The sequence below is a fragment of the Taeniopygia guttata genome, chromosome 37 (genome assembly GCF_048771995.1).
Source record: "Taeniopygia guttata chromosome 37, bTaeGut7.mat, whole genome shotgun sequence".
Taxonomy (NCBI): Eukaryota; Metazoa; Chordata; class Aves; order Passeriformes; family Estrildidae; genus Taeniopygia; species Taeniopygia guttata.
In genome coordinates, this window is record NC_133062.1 from 3,587,621 (window position 1) to 3,610,465 (window position 22,845).

General features: G+C 51.8%; 1 protein-coding gene and 1 pseudogene across 1 annotated transcript; both read left to right on the top strand.

Moving 5' to 3' along the window:
* The window catches only part of LOC116807532 (uncharacterized), a 1,256,502-nt pseudogene that overhangs the window by 348,248 nt on the left and 885,409 nt on the right, over positions 1-22,845 (top strand).
* LOC140681521 (hydrocephalus-inducing protein homolog) lies at positions 4,936-21,835 on the top strand. The gene is made up of 10 exons (XM_072921413.1): positions 4,936-5,019; positions 8,306-8,425; positions 10,853-10,972; positions 12,727-12,861; positions 14,259-14,458; positions 14,566-14,684; positions 16,003-16,207; positions 19,164-19,356; positions 20,385-20,484; positions 21,687-21,835. Exons 1-10 carry the CDS (start codon positions 4,936-4,938, stop codon positions 21,833-21,835), a joined length of 1,425 nt encoding a protein of 474 aa, XP_072777514.1.

Here is a 22,845-nt window from a genome sequence, read left to right on the forward strand (position 1 = left end):
AGAGAAGTGGATGTGCCTTCCCAGGAATTGTCCAAGAGCAGGAACTTGGTAGAATCTGACATAGTGAAACCCTGTCCCCTCGCCAAGGATGGAATTCCTGTTGCATGGTGTAGGAACATAAAAAGGTAAAAAAATTTAGGAAGTGGGAAAGGGCCCCAGAAAGTAGACATAAAGCTGAGAAAGGCTGGGAAATTTCAAAACCTTCTCATGGGAAGCTAGGAAAGTAAGAACCAAGTGAATCCATTTATATTTATCATAAGAAACAAGAAAGAACAAGAACTTATTGATAGTTCAATATGTGAAAAGTCCTAGCTATATGCTTTGCAAAGATAGAAAAAGTTTAAATCTTATTCAGTGAATTATTGTGTATTGTTTGAAGTTCATAGCAGTCCTTTAGTTAATATTAAACCCATGTGGGTCCTTGTCTTATCAGTAAGAGTATAATGACTTTGCACCTTTTCTTTTATGCTGTTGGATCAAAGAATATGTAAAAAAAGGCTTTGCATAAGCTGCCATCTTGTCTTGGATCTGGATTTGCATAGATGTTGTTATTTTCTCTGTGTCTCTTGCTTTTTGCTTGTATGATACAGACAGATAATAAATCCTAAGTCTGCAATCTGTCAGAGTCCCATCCCGCCTGCAGTTTGGGCGCCGCCACAAGCATGGTGGCCGTGGAGAGGGGTAGTCCTGATGGCCCCTGGCCAGCCCAGAGCCGGGGTAGACCTTTGGTCCCCCGCCACCGCACGATGCCTGAGCACCACTGCAGGGCCGGGTACACCTGATAGTCCCGGGCTAGGCCGGAGCCGGGGTAGATCTGTTGTGCCCCACGAACGCTCGCTGCATGGGCGCCGCCCAGAGCCCAGCGGCCCCGTGGCTGGGCATACCTGATGGCCCCGGGCCGGCCCAGGGTCAGGGCAGACCTGTTGTCCCCTGACACTGCCCTGCTGCCCAGGAGCTGCCACAAGCCCGTTGGCCCAGGAGCGAGGTAGACGTGATCACCCTGGGCTGGCCTGGAGACCGGGTAGACCTGTTGTCTCTGCCAAAGCCCACCGCATGGGTGCCACCCCCCGTCCGGTAGCCCCAGAGAAGGGTAGACCTGATAATCCCAGAATGGTCCAGAGCTGGAGTAGACCTGTTTTCCCCGTGAACGACCGCCACAAAGGCGCTGCCGCAAGCCTGGCTGCCCCGAAGATGGGTAGATGTGATGGTCCCGAGCCAGCCTGGAGCCGGGATAGACCTATTGCCCCCTGCCACCGCTTGCAGCCAGGGCGCTGCAATGAACCCGGCAGCTCCAGAGACAGAGTAGACCTATTGTCCTTGGCCGGACAGACTCAGGCTGCCGGGCATTAGGGTAGATCTGTTGTCCTGGCCACGGCACCTGACGGCCACCTAGCGCCGGGGTAGACTTGTTGTCCTGTGCCCATGCCCACCACAGAGGCACCGCTATAAGTACGCTGTTCCTGGAGCAGGGCAGACCTGATGGCCCCAGGCCAGCTCGGAGCTGGGCTAGACCTGTTGTCCTCGCCAACGCATGACACACGGGTGCCACTCTAAGCCCGGCGGCCCCGGAGCAGGGTAGACCTTATTACCCTGGCCAACCCAAAGCCGGGGTAGACCCGCTATACCCGGCCACCTCACACAGCTCGGGTGCCGCCACAAGCCCGGCAGCCCCGGAGCCTGGTTATACCTGTTGTACAGAGTGAGCCATGAGCCGGGGTAGACCTGCTGTACCTTGCCAACGCCTGCCACATGGACGCTGCCATGAGACCGGTGGCCTTGGAGCCGTGTAGTCCTGATGACCCTGAGCCAGTGCAAAGACAGGGTAGACCTGTTGTCCCCCAACACCACATCCCATACATGCACCACTCTGAGTCTGGTGGTTCCAGACTCGGGTAGACCTGTTGTCCTGGGCCAGCCCAGAGCAGAGGTTGACTTGTCCCCCATGAACTGCCACATGGCCGCTGCCATGAGACCGGTGGTTCCATGGCTGGGTAGCCCTGTTGTCCTGGGCCAATATGGAGCTGGGGTTGACCTGTTGTCCCCCATCACCCCATCAACGCCTGCCACTAGGCAACTGCCATGAGCCCCGTGGCTCCCTGGCTGGGTAGACCTGTTGTCCCACGCCATCGCATGCCACCTAGGCATCGCCCCAAGCCCAGTGGCCACAGAGCCAGGTGGACCTGATGGCCCCTGGCTGGCCCAGAGCCAGAGTAGACTTGTTGTCTGCCACAACCACCCGCAGCCCGGACGCCACACCTAGCCCGGCAGCCGCGGAGCCAGGTAGACCTGATGGCCGCATGCCGGCTCGGAGCTGGGGTATATCTGCTGTCCCCCGCCACCGGCTGCTGCCCAGAGGCCGCTTGGAGCCTGGTGTCCCCGGAGCCAGGAAGGCCTGTTGTTCTGTGCTGGACAGCCTCCGGTTGCTCAGCCCTTGGGTAGACCTGTTGTTCTGGCACCAACATAGCATATGGCCACCCAGCACTGGGGAAGACCTCTTGTCTTACTCCATCGCCCGCCTCCCAGGCGCCACAACTAGCCCTGCGGCCCCGGGAACAGGGTAGACCTGATGACCCCAGGCTGACCCAGAGTCAGGGTAGACCTGTTATCCCCTGTGATAAACTGCCACACACGCGGCACCGCGAGTTTGGAGGCCCTAAAGACGTGTAGATGTGATGGGCTCAGGCCGGCCTGGAGTGGGGGTAGACCTATTGCCCGCTGCCACTGCTCGCATCCAGGGCGCTGCAATGAACCGGGCAGCCCCGGAACCAGGGTAGACCTGGCCACAACACCTTACGGTCACTCAGCGTCAGGGTAGACCTGTTGACCCTCGCCACCGCTGGCCTTGAAGGTCCTGCCACAAACCAGGTGACCCCGGAGCTGGGTAGACCTGATAACCCTGGGCCGTCCCAGAGTTGGGGATGACCTGCTGTCACCCGTCACTGCCCATCACATGGACGCCTCCACGAGCCGGGAGTCCCCAGATCCTGGTAGACCTGATGGCTCCGGAGACGGGTAGACCTGATTGCCCCAGGCTTGCTTAGAGCAAGAGCATACCTGTTGCCCCCTGAAAACGCTTGCCACAAGGGTGCCAACTCAACACCTGTGGCCCTGGAGCCAGGGGAAGCTCACAGCCTCGTTACACCCCAGAGCTGGACAGCTCTATCAGCCCCATCCCAGCCCATAAACCGCCCACTTTCAAGACCAACACAGATTTTTGTATTTTTCTGTGTTGTTTTTAGTTTTTTGGTGTGTTTTTTTTCGGGCCAGGTGAGGTGTAGGGCTTTTGGTTCGGGTTTTCTGGTTTTGTTTTGGATTTTTTGGGTTTTTTTTCTTTGATTTTTGTGGTTTGGTTTGATTTGGTTTGGTTTGGGGTTTTGGGTTTTATTCCAACCCCTTTTTCTTTTCTCCTTTCTTGAAAGAATGGCTCTTCTATTTGCCTAGTATAAGAAACTTACCCGAAAAAGAAATTTTCTTGGCAAATTTTGTTTCGTTTCCTTTAGTGAAACGTAAACTTTAAGGCATTTAGAGATTTTGAGGAGCTAAGAGAAATAAGCCTTACTAGAGTTAATTAAAATAACAATAATAAATGAGTAGGCCTTGATGAAGTTAGGAGTTAGTAGTTAACTAATAATTAATTGCTTGTCAGCACAATGTTTGGTTAGCTGGGTTTATAATGAAGAATATAGAAACTGATAAATAGCTTTTAGGAACATAAGACAATTGTGGGCCTCCTCTGTTCTGAAACCAATTGAAGACAAGGAATGGGAGTTCTACCAAGAGTTCATTTGTCATACTCGCATTGAAAAGGTAGAAAGGTCAGAACGAGGAAGACTTCATTGACTTCCTCATTTTGAGACCCCTCCCCATGAAAGGGACCACTGACCCATTTCAAGGGACAAACCACGCATGCCTAATAGCTTTTGGAGTGATTAGCATACGAAGTGGGGAATGGGATGTACCAAAATGATGAATATGTATCTGTATTTTGTGTATTCAATACTTGTATGGATAAAAAGACTCTGTAATCACCTGGAAGGTGCGGTGTGTATTTGGGAACCATCCCGCACGCTGCCTGGCGTCGAATAAACATACACTTTCTAACTGTAAACTGTTAGAGAGTTTTTGTCCGTCACAGTTGGATATCGATACTAGATCAATATCCATATTTTTTAAATAAATTGACACGAACTGCGGGAACCCCGGGCTGGGCCCCGACAGCGCCACGGGCAGCGAACACAGGGACAGGAGAACTGGGGGCACACGGAGATTTGGGGGCTGGGGGGGCACGGGAGAAGGAAAGGGGGAACGGGAGAGCTGGGAACGGGGTTTGGGGGTTCCAGGATTAAGAAAGGGGAAGGCTGGGATGGGTAGAGGTGGGATGGGCGGGGTTAAGGGGGTTTCTGTATCCAGGGAAAGGAGCTCCACGGCTCCCCGGTGCCCCCATTCCCCGCAAAAGGTGGGAAAACCCGGGCTGGCTGGGAATAGGGGTCCCGGGTGTCCTCGGCGTTGAGGAAAGGAGGGGCTGGGCGCTGGGAAAGGCAGGAATAGGGGTCCAGGGGATCTCTGGGTGAAGGAAAAGGGGGCTCTGGGGGCTGGGAGAGGCGGGATGGCCGGGAAAGGGGTGCGGGGAATGCTGATGCCGGATAAGGGGGTGCAGGGTAGAACCCATGCCGGGAATGGGGTGCGGGGGGATGGCGGCGCCCGGGAATGGGGGTTCAGGGCCCCTCGGTGCTCCGGAATGGGCGATCAAAGAGTCCCTCCCGGTGCCGGGGTCCCCCTCGCCTCTCGCCGCCGCCCCGGGGCCCAGGAGCGCCCCCAGCCCCAGCGCTGGAGCCATGGCGCCGCTCCGCTGCGGCCCCGCCCCCAGAGCCGCCTCCGGCCCCGCCATTGGCTCCGCTCTTTGCTGCCCGCCAATGGCAGCTCGAGGCTGCAGTGATGTCATCGGTCGCCGGGCAGATCCCGGCGGCGCAGGGCGGGAAAGGCCTCGCTGCGTTTTTCACAGACAGCGTCCGGACGTCCGTAATTCTTTGCTTTTTATTGTCTTGTAATTGTGCTAACTCTTCAATTTTTATTACTGTAATTGTTAATTTATTACTCTAATTATTAAACTTTTAAAATCTTAAAACCCAAGTGACTGGCGTTTTTCACAGAAAGCACCGAAGTCAGTAGCTCAAGTGCCAATCTCCTTTGAAAATCGCTGCGGCTCGGCCCGGCTCGGCCCGGCCCCGCCCGGCCCCGCCCATCGGGTGCCGTGGGTGCCTGGAAACCGCGAACGCGGCGGCGGCGTCTGTGACGTGCGGCGGTGATGTGCTCGGCACGGCTCAGTAGCCACAGAGCGGCTCCGGGCTGGGTGTGCCAGCCTGGGCTCCTGCAGGCGGCTGCACTGGGCCATTGGCCGAGTGACTGTTCACAGAGCACCGCTCTCTGCAAAGGAGTCCCGAATTTGCAGAGCATTGGTCTCTGCAAAGGATTCCCAAATTTGCAGAGCATTGGGCTCTGCACTGGATTCCCGAATTTGCAGAGCATTGGTCTCTGCAAAGGATTCCTGAACATGCAGAGCATTGGTCTCTGCTACACAGTCCTGAATTTCCTTTGAAGGTAAAGATTGACTAAAGCTGAACGTTTTGGTTTTGTCTCATCTGTGCTCGGAAAGAGAATGCCAAAGGGAAATGCAGGCTGTGATAATGCCAGTCCTCTGGTGCAGCAGTTCAGCGGCATGGACAGCTGAGTGGATGAATGACATATGGTCTACTGATTGTGCTTTTTTGCACTGAAGAAATGCAACATTTTCTAAATGTACTAGTCTATGCATTTTTTTCCCTATAGTGATTGCTTAAACTGCTTAAAGGTGAATGAGTTCTGGTCAAGTTTCAGTGGGTTGTTATCATCTGGTTATTAAAATTATTAGGGAGATGCCTCTGAATTGCCAAAGTCAATAGTCTGGATTTTATTTAACAGTAAATGTGAGGAATAGAGAGAGAAAGAAAGAAAAAGTGTCAGGGAGGGTGGGGTTCGGAAGAGGGAGGAGAAAGAGAGTGACAGAGACTGATTAAGTTAAAAATATCACCATTCCATGGATCCCATCAGCATACCATAAAATCCTCTTCTGGTCTTCTCTGTGGTGAGGTCTCTCTCGCAAAACGTAAGACTCCAGTGGATTAATGCAGATTTGGGCAAGGTGGGACTGCCCAGGTACCTCCCTGGGGCGGGGCAAGTCTGACTCCATCTATTGCTACTTTCAAATAATATCAAATCTTTAGCACCAGTAGATCCTTTGAGTCTGCCATGAATTGGGTTCTGGATTTTCAGATCTGTTGTGTTACTTGGCATGGCCTGCAGTCATCTGGTGCAAGGCCTCAGGGATGGGTCTGGGGGCACTTTGGAGGTCTTTGATGGGAGGTTTGTGTGCAAACCTGGCCTCAGCAGATGAGTCTGTGGCTATGAATTCCCTGCCCTGAACCCAGACAGAGCTGATTTTCAGGACAGCTGCTGGGTTTGGCTTTGTTGTGGATAGGTTTTCTCCTCAGCTTTGTTTACTTCTCCCCAGACCTGAGATAAGTGGGCAATAGTGTCACCTTTGTCTTGTTTCAAGTTCCCTTAGGCAGCCTAACTCACAGTCCAAAGTTCCAGTCAGGAGGCGTTTTCAGGGAAGGGTGGGCTTGGGTGGTCGCAGCTTCTTTATGCAGTCACAATGGGCAGAAAGTCCTTTATAACAATATTTAAGCCATTAGCCAAAACATTGCAGTCTCTCACAAGTCCTGTGCGGAAGAGCTGAGAGAACAGGGCTGGTTTAGCCTAAAGAAGAGGATATCCATTCAAGCTATTTTTACGTATTTAATATTTAAGCTACATCTTTGTCTGTTCTAACTATTATTAATGTTCAGATTTTTACCTCCAGGTTTCAGTATGATCCATCTTTGAATTGCACAACATAGCCATATCGTTCGAATCAAGTCCAGCTAGAGGCCTAACAATACCAGCTACTTACACCAAACAAGCATTGAGCTACTTCCAAATACTATAAAATTTTTAGCACCAGTATATGCCTTGAATCTGCCATGAATTGGGTTCTGGATTTTCAGAGTTCCATTGTTGCTCCTTGCAGTTTCATTGAGGCATTGTCGTTTATCTGGGATATCCTCCCTTCAAAATGGATTCCGGATTCCGAGAAAAGATCCTGAAACCCCGTCTGTGGTCGAGGGGAGCGCTGAAGTCTTTCAGTGTAAGTACCCACTGGGGCTGTGTTAAGGCTGGAAACTCCTCTCGTGTCCCTCCTCTCCCTGCCCCTGTTGTCCAGCAGCGCTGTGAAGCTGCAGACGCCCTCCCCACCTCTTTGTGCCGTGCTCCTGTTGGTGGGGGCTGTCCTGGTGCAGTAGGAAACACCGTGTGTTGCCTCAGGGTCTTGCCTGGCTGAGCCAAGTGAAACCAATGTGCAGCTGAAGCTGCGAGCGTGCGTTCTGTCCCTTTCCCTTTGCCACAGCAATTCCTTCTGTCAGGCTGGGCACTCACCTGTGCTGCTCTGACCAACCTGCCCTTGGGCACCTGGGCATGTGGTGGGGCAGGGAAAGCTCAAACTCTGCCCAAAGCCTAGAGAGACACGGCTGGTCCCAGCTGGAAGAGCTTCCAAGCCAGCTGTTCTCTCTCATCTCCTGTGTGGGCGCAGATCCAGCCCTGCAGGCAGCACTGGAGTCAGGCCACAGAGGTCCCTTGGCGTCTGGAGCTCACTGGAGTGAAGATGCCCCACTGCTGAGGCTCTGTCAAGGAGATCCCTCTGTTTTCTTCTGTGGAGGGGTCTGTGAGCCCAGACAGAGAAAACAAATGCTAATTAACATAGAAAACAAAAACTTGGACACATTCCTGTGTTCCTCATTCTTGGTACAACGTTCCTTTCTTGCGTCTCTTGGACTCCCCCAGCAGCGACATCTCCCTGCTGTGAGTTCTCAGTGTTGTCCATGGATGGAGTTAGGGGAGTTCTGAGAGCTCCTCCCCACTCTCTGAAAAGGTCAATGCCTCAGTCCAATGAAACATAAGAGGAAACAAATGCCCAAGGATCAGAAATCCCCAAAGATGTCACATTACATCACAGAGAAGCTAATGGGACGCAGCCGTGGGGTGGGAGTATGTGTATTCCACTCTGTATTATTAATTTATTGGTGCTAAGTATTTCAGCAAGTAACTTCCAGGGCTTCCAGGACTGTCCTAGACTATGTGATCACAAATGGTTCACCAGTGCCACTTGTTCAAGAAAAGCTTTTGTGAACAAGCACATCTCTGAGACTCTAGCTGGTTTATTTTTGCCTTTCAGCTGCTTCCCTCTAAGTCCCTGTGGGAGAAGTTTTTCAACACGAAGAAGAAGGCCAGCATTGCGGAGAATATTCCGCCCAGAACTGGCCCATTTCTAGACATGAGTAAGACCGGTCCAAAGGTAGCCTTTTCCTGCTCTTTTCCTTTTCCACACCTGTTTGATGTGAAGTTTGAAGAGGGTGTGTGCTTGTGACAGGCTTGCCTCCAGCAAAATACCTCAGTGTCCAGGTCCTGGTGTCGGTGCAAACTGCTGGTAGTGGTGGATGGGAGTCCTGATCTGCACTAAGCCAACACAAATAACCTCTGCTGAAGCTGCCTAAGTGTAGCTGCCATTGCTAAAACAATGGGGGGAAGGCTGGGGACACAAAGGCACAAAACTGCCATTTGCCATTCTCCTGATGAAGTAGCCACCTCTTGATTTGGTGTGGTCGCCATCAAATGCTCGGGGTCACAGGATTCCCTTCCGAGTGGCAGCGCTGGCCTTTGAAGGCCGAGGAGCTGCAGTAATTACTTCAGATTGAACAAAAGGAATTTCATGAATGCTTTGGGTTGGAACAATGTGTTGGACCCTGACGGGGTGTTAGATTTTGCAGGCTGCCAATGTGCAGGGGACTCGCCCTGGGCAGAGGGGAATGGATGTGCTTTATCTGCATCAGGGCCTACCTAGAGGTGTGTTTAAAGCTGCTTTTGTGGCAGGACTGGCTCAGTATAAAGCACAGTCCAAAGGGGTAGGTGACCGAGGTGGGCTGCTGAGCAGGAAATTGGCAGCAAGAGACGCTGGTTAAGGATTGCCCTGGAGAGGGGCGCTGGGAGCACCTCAGGGAAGGGCACAGCCAAGGGACAGGGTGCTGCAGCCAGTCCCTTCAGCAGGCTGTGTCTCCTGGGGAGTCACACAGGAGGCCTGCTTGTGTCTCTGGAGTGACAGCAGTGTGGCTGGAGAAGGCAGACAAAGGGGAGAGTTTTCTCAAAGCAATGTCTCTGCTCCACAAGCATTTGCTGTTGTTGTGTCAGCCCAGATGTGCCTCTACAATGGTATCATGTAAAATGGCAATAATTACAAGAAAGCACCCATTTAAAGCTCATGGAAAAAGGAGTCACCAACTCTACTTTCACCCAAGTTGCTGAGAAAATAACTGAACCTTTTCCTCATTCAGCACTCATTTGTCTTTTCCCTAACTTCTGTGTTACTTTATTTTTGCTTTTACCTCTGTTTGAAACGCACTAACTTTTAAATACAATTAAAGGGGACAAAATCATCAAAGCAAAAGAAAACTATTTATTAGTAACAAAAGCCAGGGACCTCATAAAACGGGAAAATTGGACAGGACAGAACGCACATCCAACCAATATGATTAATGCAACATTCTCCCCTTATTCGTGACAGGATGGCAGTTTATATACACTCCCATATAGTTTACAGTTTACAAAGGCACTCTGATTGGCAAGCTAACATTGTTTACCTTTGCCTTGAGGTGGTCAGGCTTTGCACACTGCAGCTCTACTCTAATTCATGCTCGGATAGCTCATTACTTTGTAGTTACCTTAACATAATTTCTGACTGCGCCACAACTGAATTCTCACTGCATCAAAGGCTTCGAGGCCCCACCAAGGCCGCTTATCACGGCCTGTCTGAGGGGGTAGCTCAAGTCTCACTCCAGACATAAATCATGCCCTCTCTCTCTCAGAAATTCTGTAACAAGTAAGAATTCAGCTGAGCTGGGCATGTCTCCCTCCCCCCAGAGACGAACAAACACACCCTCTGAGAAAATGGCAATCTTCCTATCTCCTTTGTACCCCGCCAGGGCGGTCCCTGTCCCCTTTCCCCTTGGATGGGTACTCGGGAACTTCCATTCTGTCCAGCTGCCAGCTCTTCTGTCCCCTCCCCTCTCATCCTGCTTCCTTTTGGTCAGCTCTTCAACCCTGTCCCTCTCACAGCAGCACCCAACAAACCAACCTGAACAAATCCAAACCACAAACAACACACAGAACCAGCAAATTCCATTCTTTCGCTAGATAACCTTTTGGCTTCAGCAAAATATCACCTCACCTCTCACACCTCCTCTGGTACTGTTCTCTTCTTACTGATGTCTAAGTTCTAGATAAAAAAGATATTTCCAGTTTCCCCCATTTCCAGTGTGGGCCTTGGTTTCCCTGTCTCAGAGTAAAGGACATCCTAAAATCATTTCCCATAGAGTCTGATGTAAATTTGTGGGTTTTACTTACTCCATGAGTGCTCACTCAGTGCCCCAGAGCTCTGTGACCACACGGGCACAGGGCTGTGCTTAAGGTAAGTGCTGCCTGGCATTGTGGAGAAGGAAACCTGGAGAAATACGTGCCAAAAGAGCAGCTTGGCTTGAGCCTGCTCTGTGTGGCCCAGCAGCTCTTGATCAGCTCAGAGCAGAGGTGGGTGAGCCACTGTTTGCCCAGTGTGGGCTGGGCAGACGTGCTCACCCAGAGCCTGTACTTCACTGGGGATCAGTGTAAGGGATCCTTCATGCCCCTTCCTCCCAGCAGCTGAACCTCTCCCTGCTCTCTCTCGCCTCTCCAGTTGTCGTCAGTTCCCCCGAAGCAGAACTTGCTTCAGATTTGCCCACCAGAGGTGGTGTTTCGGGGCTTTGTCGCTCATGAGGTCTCTGAAATGGTGGTGTCTCTCGTGAATAAGGACAAGGTAAGTGCTGGGGGGTGGAGCTGCAAGAGTGTGCTGGAAGAGGAGAGTGGTGTAATTGCCAGAGTGTACAGCAAAGCAAGTTACCTGCTGCAGCACATCCACAAGAAAATGTCTCAGCACCTTTGTTCTGCAAGATCTTCTTGTGCTGGGAATTCTCCCTGATTTTGGCCATGTGTTGATGGTATCTATCCCAAAGGAGTTGCCTTCTCTTGAAAGCTCTGGATTGATAGGAATGTTGAGGGCTGTACAGTTCTTACCTGCTCTCCTGCTTTGCCTTGAGTGTATACCACATCCTGTGTTTCCCAGGTTAATCTTGGCTCCTCTGCCTCTCTCAGCCTGTTTGGCTCCCTTTGTGCAGCTCACAGTCAAAGCTCAGGGTCTGAGCCTTCTCCACTTGATGCTGGAATCACTTTTCATTGCTGGCACTGGCACTGCAGGAAGTGTGTTCTGAAAGAGCCCTGGGATCAGGCTGATGTAGCAGAAGCAGCAGGAAGCCTTTAGGTGCCACTTTGGGCTCCTGCGAGGCTTCATCCAGCTCTGCTCAGGATTTCCAAAAGCAGCATGGTGCTCTGCTTTCCCTTTGGCGAACCACAGCACATCCAAAGCCATGTGCTCCTGGAGGTTTTTACCTTCACTTGAAATTGTGATTGTTTTACAGTTTCCCAAGAGAGTTGAGAGGGAAAAAGGTAAAAAACGTCAGCAGTTGTGTTCCACTGTAAAGAGGAAAATGGAGACCATTTGCATTTCAGTCAGGGAAACATTTTCTCAAATGAGCCTTGTGCCAAGAGTGGGCTGGTGGCAAGAGACAGGAGGGAGTCAAAATCATCTACTTTAGACTTCTTGAGAGCATTTTGGTGCTCGGGGGTTGATACCTCTGTGCTAGAAAATGCATGTTTGCTGTGTCTGTGTATCCCAGAGGACAGAACCTGGCCTGCTGGCTGCAGGCAGGAATGCCCAGCAGCCCAGCTTGCCTACACAGGCAGCAAGAACCCCTGGAGAGCCAAGACTGGCTTTTAATTCTGGAACCACACTGTGAGTCAGTGCTGGTCATGTTTCTCCAGGCAGAAAATGCCTTCGAAGCCCACAGTCAGTAGGCACAGCCTGTCTGTGTTTCTGTCACTTTTGGCCAGCTGATTGCTCTCATGGTTTTATGATACTTCCTCACTGCTTTACTGCCCATTTAAATTCTCTTTGCCATCTTCTTGTTTTAGGGGTTGTCTTGCTGTGTTCCTTTTGCTTTTCAGGTTTGCTTTTATTCCCAGTAAGGCCAAAGTGTTTGGTCTCCTCTCTTGCTGGTCTGCCTGCATGACTGTATCCCCAGAACTGCCCCACCCAAACCTCATCTGCTGGAAGAGAATTTCTTCCTTCCCCCAGGATAATGTGCTGGTTTGCTTTCAGACAGCACATTCCCCCTCTGGAACACGGCTACTGCGTGGCTGTGTGCAGGCAGGAGCCAGCAGGTTTTTTGGTCTGGCTGAATATGCAGATGACTTGGTTCAAGTGCTCTGTCTCCATCGTGCTGGTGATGACCTGCTTGGCCCTTCCTTCCCACCAGGCACTGCCCTACTGCCCCTGGCCAAAATGCTGGACCCAGAAGGGATTTGGGTTCACCTTCAGGAATGACGTGCCTGTGGCTCCACAGCTGAAAGTGCTTTGGAAAAGGGGTCAAGGAGGGATGTCACCAGGGCATGGACAGGTCTCCTCTTGTCCTGTTTCACGAGTGGTAAAACAATGGTTTCATATCTTTCCTGCAGTTGCCTGAGGTGGTGAGGATCTCCATGGAGAGCTCGCCTTACTTCCAGCTGGCGTGCTCCAACAACGCATACCGTGTTGTGATGCCGGGTGTGCCTGCCCATGTGCGCATCCGCTTCACCCCTGGCAAGGGCAAGGTGAGACTGGAGGAGCCAGAACAGAATTACCCCCAAAGCCATTGTTTTCCCTGCTCTCCGTGCAGCCCCATTCCATGCTGTGAGCCTGGCTCCAGGCCGTGGGCAGGCAGCCTGCAGCCAGTCACAGCTTGGCTCATGCTGTCAGGCACTGCGCCCAGGCCTGACAGGCTCTGCTTCCCTCCCTGCACATTCCTGAGCATCCCCGAGGCAAGATGCAGGGGAACAGTGAAAATGACAGAGGGGTGTTGCTAGATCTTTGGCCATCTCTAGGTACAGTGGAAGGGATTTCATTGTTATGGAAAACACTAGAGGAACAAAGAGGTCTGAGAGCTTTCCTCCTTCCTGACTGGCAACAGCTTCCCTGCCTCACCCTGGGCTGGAGCAAAGACTGTGCTTTTTCACACCCTCTGTTCTCCAGCCTTGCAGCTGTGCTGTCCCAGAGCACAGCTGACCATGATACAGCTGCAGGGCCAGGGCAGAGGATGTGCTGTGCCCGTGAGCCCGGCCTGGCACGGGCACACTGGGCTCTAGGTGCCCTTAGCCAGCAGGAGGTTGGTGAGCTGCAGGGGACTTGGCCACCTGCCTGAAAGAGCTCGTGTAGGGCAGGCACGACCTGCAGGCAGAGCTGTGACTCCACAGCAGTGACACTGCTGTGCCTCTGCCTTCATGCCTGTCACTGTGGTGGCTCTGTCGGCTGGCACCCATTCCATGCCAAACCTGCTTTTTTGGGGAGGTTTGAACACTGGTGCTGGGGCCCTGGCAAGTCGGATCTCAGTGCTGTGATTTGGAGGCTTGTTCATACAGAAGGGTTTGGGACGTGGCATGGAAGGGGGAAGCCTTGCCGGCAAACAAAGGGAGGCTCTTTCCAACAGCATGCTGCCACCTCTTAGTGCTGTTCTTCTACTGACTTGGTTGGACAGGCAAAGTTAGAGGGCAGGTCTGAGCCAACCCATGTTTCTGCACCAGGCCAGAGGTGCAGGAGCTCTTTGGGTGCATCTGGTTTCTCATCTTCTTTTTGTTGCTTACAGTCAGTTTAACACTTTGTTCTCTTCTCAGACAGTGGGAATACAGAAACCTAAACAGGAATGTCCTGTGTTCCCCAGCTCCTTAGAAGGGACTTAGGAATTATTTAGCATCATTAAAATTTAGAGTAGAAATTATGGTGGCCTAAGGCAGTTCTTTGGATGGCCCAAGTGACACAAGAGCTTAATGCCACTGAGACAGGTTTTGCAAAGCATACTGGTGCCCTTAAAATGTGACATATTAGTAGAACTTAGCATTCATTTTAGGGTAGAATAGGTAAATCGATGCCTTTGAAGGGTTATAGGAAATGGTTTTTCTTCTGCCATGGGGATGGCACTAAATGTCCTGTGCTGAGCTAGGTTCCTTTCCTGCAGGATTATTCCCACAAGCTCATCTGCACCACTGCAAGGGAAAGGATAGTTGTGCCAATTCAGGCCATTGGTGCCCCAGCTATCCTGGAGTTCCCTGACCAGCTGGACTTCTCGGAGTGTCCGGTCAAGCACAGCAGCCAGAAGACTCTGCTGGTTCGTAATGTCAGTAAGCGGGCAGCTCGTTACCAGCTGAGCACCCAGAGGTGAGGCTCTGTCCTTGGGCAAAACCCCTTTGGGTGGTACCAGGGCCGGGAATGAGCAACAGAAGGAGCCAGAGCATTGCAGCTGCTGCCCTCTCTTTGTGTTGCAGTCCTTTCTCCGTGGTTCCAGCCACGGGAACTGTGGGCGCTGTTGACACCGTGCAGGTGACAGTGGGATTCCACGCGCTGATGACCGGTGACTATTTGGGGTCTCTGTGCTGCAAGACAGGTGAGTGCTGGGCCCTGCACGGGCACAGGACAGTTCTGCACCATGGCTCCCTGTTGTCCCATCCCCCTCCATTCCCTCTAGAGGTCCCTCCCCTGTTCAGCTTTACCCCAAAGAAAACAGAGAACTCCTTGGTGTTTAGGGGGTTGAGAAAGTGGATCCCCTCTAACGGGACTAAGATTTTTGGACTCCCGTTTTGCTGGGAGTTGCTGAGTGGAGGAAGGAGGATCCCTGATTCTCCACTACCGTGTGGCTATGCCTGGGTGAAGTTTTGTTTTATTCCTGGGCAGTGCTGTATGTGAGGTGTGAGGTTTCCATCAGACTCTCTCCAATGCAATGTGTTTCTTGCACACCTCTGTCCCGTATGCTGCTTATCCACTGGCTTGTCACAGACCCTTTTTCTATACTGCCCTTACACATCTATTAGTTTCTGTCTGATAACATTTCCAGGCCCTCGAGTTCCTGTTTGGTGACAAATCAAGACAAATTTTTCCTCGTCCCCATTTCCCAGGCCATTCATGCTGTTGCAAACCTCTCACATCTATCTCCCATGTGATTTCTAGACTGAGGAATCCCAGTCAGTCTTCATCTAGAAGCTGCTCTGTACTTATTAATCTTCCCTTTGTCCCTTTTTTATTTAATCTGAAATGCTCCAGCTTGGTTTTTGAGATCAGAACAATATAAAATATTTCAAGACTGATGCGGCTGTGGGTTTGGGCAGGGAGATGATGATGATTTTCACGGTGTTCATTTTGTAGTGGTTTGTCATATTGCAGAGCCAGGCTGGTTGTGTTTCCTCACCTGTGTCCCCTCGTGCTGTGGGCTGTCACTTCACTTGTTCCTCTGGGCCTCCTTTTGCTGCCCACATGCCCCCAGGCAAATTTGCTTGTCAGCAACAAGGGATCCAAGGGATCAGGAGAGACAGGAGTCCCGTGGGATGCCCAGGGAGAGCCTGGGCAAGCCAGTACTGAACAGGGCTCCTCAGTGTCACCTGAAGGACATTGATGCAGAAATCCCGGGGATCTGAGTGGGTCACCAGAGCACATCTGACAAATCTCACTGCACATACGGTCACCCTGGGGCCAGATCTGCACAAACACTCTCAGAAATAAGGTGTTTAAGGAGGTGCCCAGGACATCCTCATGCTGTACACACAGAGCTGTCAGGATGTGATAAATGGACTGATCCATGGAGCTGCTGACTCAGCTGAAAACTGTGACACTTTCTTCTGTGACCTGTGGTTTGCTTCCATCAGCCAGCTGTTCCTCGTGCTTCCATCAGCCAGTGAGCTGAGCAAAGACTCCCCCTTGCTTTGTTCCAGGTGAAGAAAGTAGCCTCACAGAGCTCCACGCAGAAGCTGTAGAGCTCAACATTGGGTTGAGCACAAATTTCGTGGCGGTTCAGACAACGTTCATCTCCATGTCAAACCACAAAACCATGTTCATTGAGAACAGGAGTAACGTCACGGCCCACTTCCAGTGGAAGGCTTTTCCTACCGAGGAAGGAGAGAATCGAGAGAAGAGGAGGTTGGTCTGACATTTCATATCTCATTTCAGTGAGATACATGGCCCAAGACTAAAACTGACGTGTGGCCTCGGGGGTGTTGGTGCTTTTGAATGGTTTGGGCCAAGTAAACCATGCCTGGCACTAGGGTGTGTGTCCCTGCTGGCTTCAGGAGCTCAGCACTGAGCATTCCAGTTCCACTTAAACTCCAACCAAGGGTGGCATTTTGGGAAGGAAAGGTTGGTTGCAATGACTGGATTTCCTCAAGTTCTCCTTGGGCTTTTGCCTCTCTAATCTTCTTCTTACATGACCTGGCAACATCCTTAAACAGCTCACCCTCTTTCCAAAGTGCTACACCCTCTTTTTTTCCCTTAGTTCCTTCAGAAGGTCCCTGCCCATCCAGGCTGGTTGTCTTCCCTGCCAGCTTGTCTTTCAGCACACAAGAACAGTCTGTTCCTGTGCCTTCAAGACTTCTTTCTAGAAGTGTGTCCATCCTTCCTGGACCCCTTTGTTTTTAAGGGCTGTTTCCCAGGGTTCTTGCCAAATCAGCCTCTTGAACAGGCCAAATCTGCCCTCCAGAAGTCCAGAGTGAAAGTTTTGTCCATGCCCCTCCTTGTTTCACTGAATATTGAGAACTCTTCTTATTTCACAGTCACTGTACCCCAGACAGTGGTGAAGAGATGAAGTTCATTTAGTTATTAGGGAATTTCCTGGTGATATCCTGTACCTGGGCCCCAGCGAGGCACAGACTTCCCTGTGGAATGGATCCAGTCAATCTACAGGGCCCTCAGCTCCCCTTAGAAGGGAGTCACCTACTACCACTACCCACTACCCTTCTTTTCTTAATTCTTGAGGCTGTGATCTGTCTGACAGACCAAGTGCAGCTGGGAGACTCTCCAGGCAGAATTTTTTCTTTCGTGTCATCTGCCTGACCCTCTGGAGTCAGGCCCCATACCTGTTCTGTTAGGACACCTGGGAAGGTGATGGGAGTCAGGATGGAATTTTATTGCCTCCCCAGGAGAGACCCATTTCCATTCCCCACTGTGTCCTAGGTCTCCTCCTTCTGCCTGATCCCAAGAAGGGCAGAGCTCCTCTGACTCCTGCTCAGCTTCTCTCAGGGTTGGAGGGGTGTAACTCCACCAGTTTATTTCTGTGTCACTCTCCCTAATGCTCCTCAGCCTTTCCACTTCTTCCTTAAGCTCTGCCACTGGGCAGAGCAGATCCTTCAGCTGCTCACACCACACGCAGGTGTCTTCTGCACTTCCTCTGCCATTAACACCAGGCTCAGACCCTCCCTGCAGCCAGGGGCCTGGACAGCTGTGCCCTTCCTGAGGGGGTCTCTTTGAGTTAGTGCACTCCTGCTAGCAGCAGCAGCAATGGCTTTTCATCATTTCTAAACCATCGCTGGGGAAAAACCCAAAAACATAAAGAAGAAAGAAAAGAAAAAAAAAGGCAAGCACCTCACAACCAGCAAAAAGACACAACCCTCTGCACAAGGAAGGTGGGTGGCTGCACCTTTTGTGCTCAGGCTGCTTGTGCGAGCTGCCACACAAAACCTGAAAAAACACCAGGCCAAAACTGCCGGGCCAAAACTGCCGGGCCAAAACTGCTGAGCCAAAACTGCTGAACCAAAACTGCTGAGCCAAAACTTCTGGGCCAAAACTGCCGGGCCAAAACTGCTGAGCCAAAACTGCTGAGCCAAAACTGCTCAGACAAAACTGATGGGTTAAAACTGCTGGGCCAAAACTGCTGGGCCAAAACTGCCGTGGCAAGCCCCTGGTTGCTGAGGGCCAGGTCGCTTGCAGTCCCCAGAGTAATTTTAAATTGCCTGCAAAGGACCAGGAGGTTGACCCTTGCCCACCTGAATGGCTTTAGTGCCCTGGGCTTCTTGGTTTTCCACTGTTCTCCATCTCCTTACTTAGCATCTAACTTCCATACAAGCTCTGTGTGTTAACAAAAACCCCATGACCTTCTCTGGCTACTTCCCTGGGCTCTTTATTAGCATTTTTTCCCCACTTCCCTGCCTCAGCCTGGACCCCAGGTGATCTGCTTTGCCCTCAGAAGCAACTAGGTTCCCCCAAAGTAAACTTCAACCTGTTTGCGGTTTTGTGGGTTTTTTCCGATTACATTTGTTTTCATACCAGTTTGTGTCCTAGACTGCCACCAGGACATTTTGTTCTTCCTTACTTCCAGTCTTAGGCATGGTTGTAGCTCCAAGGCCACTGTCCTGCTGTCAGAGCAGCTTTTGAGATCTCAGAGCTGAGAGAACCTTTTTAATGAGAGGACACAGTGCAGGATCCTTTCCCTCTCAGGACATTCTGCTACCATGCACTGGGATGGGACCCAAAAAGCTCTGGGTCATGAAAAGGCCTCTCCAGGAGTTTGCTGTCTCCCTCCTGCACAACAAAGTCCCCTCACCTCTCAGAGCTTCTGTTTTCATGCATAAAACCTTGAATATCACTGAAGGGGTGCGGTGCCTGAATGCATCAATTTCCTTTGGAAGTGCTGTGGGATGCTCTTGTGAAAGGCAGAGTAGGGATCAGGGCAGGTCCAAAACGGCAGAAACAAAAAGTGATGCTGGTAACACGTAGCTGCAGCCCAGCTTCGTCTCCCCTTCCCAGGGAAGTCCTGCTCCATGATCTTTATCTGCCTCCCCTGAGCAGCTCAGTGGTAGGAAAACCCACTTGAAGTGCCTGGTCGGTTCTCCCTCAGTTTTGGCAGAGGCTTTGAGGCAGGAAGTTCTCTCTGGCTTTGGAAACATCTCCTGAGCTTGCAGGTGTGGAGTAAAACGACCTGCTGTGCCAGTGAACAGCAAGTTATCCTCTGATCCATGTGGGACCCCATGGCCTGGGGTCAGCCCTTGCTGGGGAGCTGCTGCTGCTCCTCCCCAGGTGCTTTGCCCTCCTGCACTCACACTTCCCTCTGCAAATATGTGGCTTATTAAACGATCTGCTGGCCTTGTCTCTCCTGTGGCTGCAGGCAGTGTCGTTTTCTGCGGCCGTGGTCAGAGAAGTCGCAGGAAAACTTAACGGAGGAGGAAACATCAGAGTCAGAGATGGGCTCTTGTGAAGATCACACTGCCCGCCTGAGCAACAAGGTCCTGGAGGAGATAGCAAAGGTGCAACAAGACCCCATGCTGTTCTCCGATGACATTTTTTTCATTGAGCCAGTGGTAAGTGATAGCTGAGAACCTCATTTTCCTCCTTCCCCTCTTCCTCTTCCTCCTCCTCCTCCTCCCCCTCTCCCTCCTCCCACCGGGATGCGGTCACTGGCAGATCCTCAGCTGGCCCGATGTGCTGGGAGGGAGGACATGGAGTTTTGGTGCAGCTGCAGAGCTCCCTGCTGGAAGCATTTCTGCCCTGCAGGCTCAGGGCAGGGCTGGGAGCCTGACAAAGCCGAGCTCTGCTGCCAGGGCTCGAGCTCAAGGGCGCTCTGTGCTGTCCTGCAGTGTCCACAGGGAGCAGTTCTTGTAGGCAGGGGCTCAGCAGAGGGTGTTGGAGCTCTGCCAGTTCACATAGTGACCTCAAGCTTGCCATGGTTAATCATAGAAATGCCCATCCCCACCTGTAACCACGCCTTGCACTATTTCTGAGTGTCCCTTCCAGTGTCCTCTGAGAGCTTGGACACAAGGGTGGAAGGTTGAAATGGGCCTTTTGAGTTCTCCTGCACACAGGGACAGAAAACCTTTTCCTTTTCTGTTTGTGCAAGCAAACCCCCACATCCTCCCATCAGCCAGAGCCCTGGTTCTGAGTACTGAAGATGTGAGAGATGATGAGTGCCTGGTGTCGGCACAGTGCAAAATCCCTTCTCATCTTGGAGTAAACCCCAGAATAATCCCCACTGCTGCTTTCTTTCAACACAGGTTAAATTAATATTTTTATTTCCAAGGAAGGGGATCATGTTCTCTTCTTGTGAGAGCCATGAGTGCACAGTGGCAGTTGCATCCCGCTGTAGCTGACAGCAGCATGATGTGACCAAGGGCTTGTGTCAGAGCAGTAGGAACATTGTGGAGAGTGGGAGCTGATCAGCTGAGCACTGAGAGCTTCCAGCAGTGTGCTGAGCTGGGTTTGGAGTGTTTCCTTGGGCTCCTTGTGTTGTTCACTCATCACTATGCTCTAAACTAAGGCTTGCAGGACTGTGGTTGAAAACAAGAAATGTGAAGTTTGAAGATAAATGTTTTGCTGTCTCTTTCTGTTTTAGGAGGGAGAAATTGGGCCGAATAGTTCGGCTGAAATCAAGGTGACCTTCAAACCCACAGAGGCACTGGAGTACCGAAGTGTGGCTTACTGCAACATCTCAGGTCCAGCTCCTTTCCCCTGCTTCTCTCAGCCTCAGTGCAGCCATGGTGCAAGCCTGAGCCCACTGGGCTCCCCTGTAACTGCTGGGAAGAGTCCCTGGCCAGCAGGGCAGTGCTGGCACATCCCCACTGGCCCTGCAGCTTCCAGGGAGTCTCCTGTGCAAGGCCAGGGCTCAGAATCCTGTGTCTGGGTTCCTGAACCCAGAACAATCCAGGCAGTGCAGGGAGAGGTTTTCCTGCCATGGCTTTGCCAGCATTTCCTCAAAGGCCAAAGAGCTGCAGAGCACAACAGCTTTAGTGAGCAAGCACTGAACCCTCTAGGCCACTGACCTCCAGGATGGGTCCATTTGACACAGATCCATCATCAGGGGGTAGGAGCTGAGTTAGAAATGGGCTCCGTGACCCTGGATCACTCCCACTGCCCAGACACCACCAGACCAGAGTGGCTGAGCCCCGCTGAGCCCAGGGTGTTTGTAGAAGGAGCACCCTTGGCCAGCACCTGCCTCTGTCCCTGTGTGGGAATTGTCACCTTGCAGCTCAGTCTGTGGAAGGAGAACACAATGCTGAGTGCCAGAAGTTGAGGATTTTGGCAACAAAGCCGTGTGCTACTGGGCCAGGTAGTTTGGCAATTGCCAAACTCTGTATGAGCTTTGTGGCTGCACTGAATGGATTTCAGAGCTCCTCTAAGTGCATGGGAAGGACACCACAGAATTATAGGAAGGTCAGGATGGAATGAACTTTAAAGGCCTCTGGGCAGGGACACCTCCCACTAGATCAGGGAGCTCCAAGCCCATCCAGCCTGGCTTTGAACACTTTCAGGGCTGGAACCTCCACAACGCCCCTGGGGAACCTGCTCCAGTGTCTCACCACCCTCACAGTAAAAGATTCCTTCCTAATATGGAACCTAAATTTCCTTTCTTTCAATTTATACCCGTTACTGCTTGGCCTGCCACTACAGGACATCAGAGGTGTTTGAAACTCAGCAGACTGGTGGCTAAGATTGGAAACCAGCCCAAGGAATGGGTTAGAAATTGCAAGTCAGCCCCAAGGGATATCTCCTGAGGGAAAAGAAGGGTCCATATCTTCTCCTGCAGCATCAGGAGCTGGTGGCATCCAGCTCAGAGTCAGGGACTCTCACTGAGGCAGCCTGGAAAATGCAGTGTAACAGAGGGAATTATTGTACTGAAATGGACATCTCTCCCCAGGCTGTGAGAGCAGGCTGCCCCTGTGCCTCAGAGGGCACGGCAAAGGACCCCTGGTTGAACTGAACTGTTGCACACTGAACCTTGGGAACGTTTCTGTCAACACCCCCCACGTTCGTGAGGTGAGCAGCAGGACTTGGGATGGATCCTGATGGCTCCTGAGGCAGCAGAAAGCCTGGTGGTGACTTACTAAAATATGAATATCGATCTAATATCGATATCCAACTGAGATGGACAAAAATTCTCCAACAGTGTAAAGTTAGAAAGTGCATGTTTATTGCATCATTAGACAATAACTCATGAGAAGGGAAGATTCCACATGTATTTCCATTTTGCTTTCTTGCTGCTGCAGGTGCAGCTGGTTAACCTAGGAGCTATTGATGCTCCCTTCACCTATATCTCCTCAAATGCAAACGTGGGCTTCTGCTTCAAGTTTGCACCCAAGGAAGGCATCATTGCACCAGGCGGGACCCAGACGATCCAGGTCTCCTTCGGTGCCACCGTGCTGGGGACATTTGAGGAAGAATTCCAGTTCAGTGTGGCTGGATCTCCTAGGCCTGCAATCCTGACTATCAAGTAAGGACTGTGGGAGCTTGGTGGGCACATCTGTGGCTGTCTCTGGGACATCTCCCTCATTTTTAGGCTGAGCAGAGAAAAAAGGTTTTTCCTGAGGTTTTGATCTCTGCTTTGATCCTGGAATTGCCTTAGTGTGAGGATGCCTCCTGCCCTGTGTGGGTACCTGTGAGCTGGCACCATCCTCCCTACAGGGATCTCCCTCTGCCTTGGGCCATGGCAGGCAGTGGGATGGATCAGCTTTGGGCAGTAGCTGCTCTGGGATGTCCCCCTGAACAGCCAGCAAGGCCCCCAGGGCTTTGGAGGTGGGCCAGCCTGGGTGATTCTGCACCAGCAGCAGTGTTTGTAAAAATTCCCATTAATAATCCATCCCAGATGGGCAGCAGCAGCCTCACCTCACCTCTCACAGCCATGCTGTGGGGCACGAGCCGTGCTCTCAGCTCCTGTGCAAAGAGTGCCCTGGGAGCTCCTTTCCACAGCCAGGAGAGGGCTGATGTGGGACACAGGGAAGTGTGCAGCAGGAACTGTCCCAAGGACAGGGGTGTCATCCCGTGGGCTGGTGCCATGGCAAGAGAGAATCCTGGCCCAG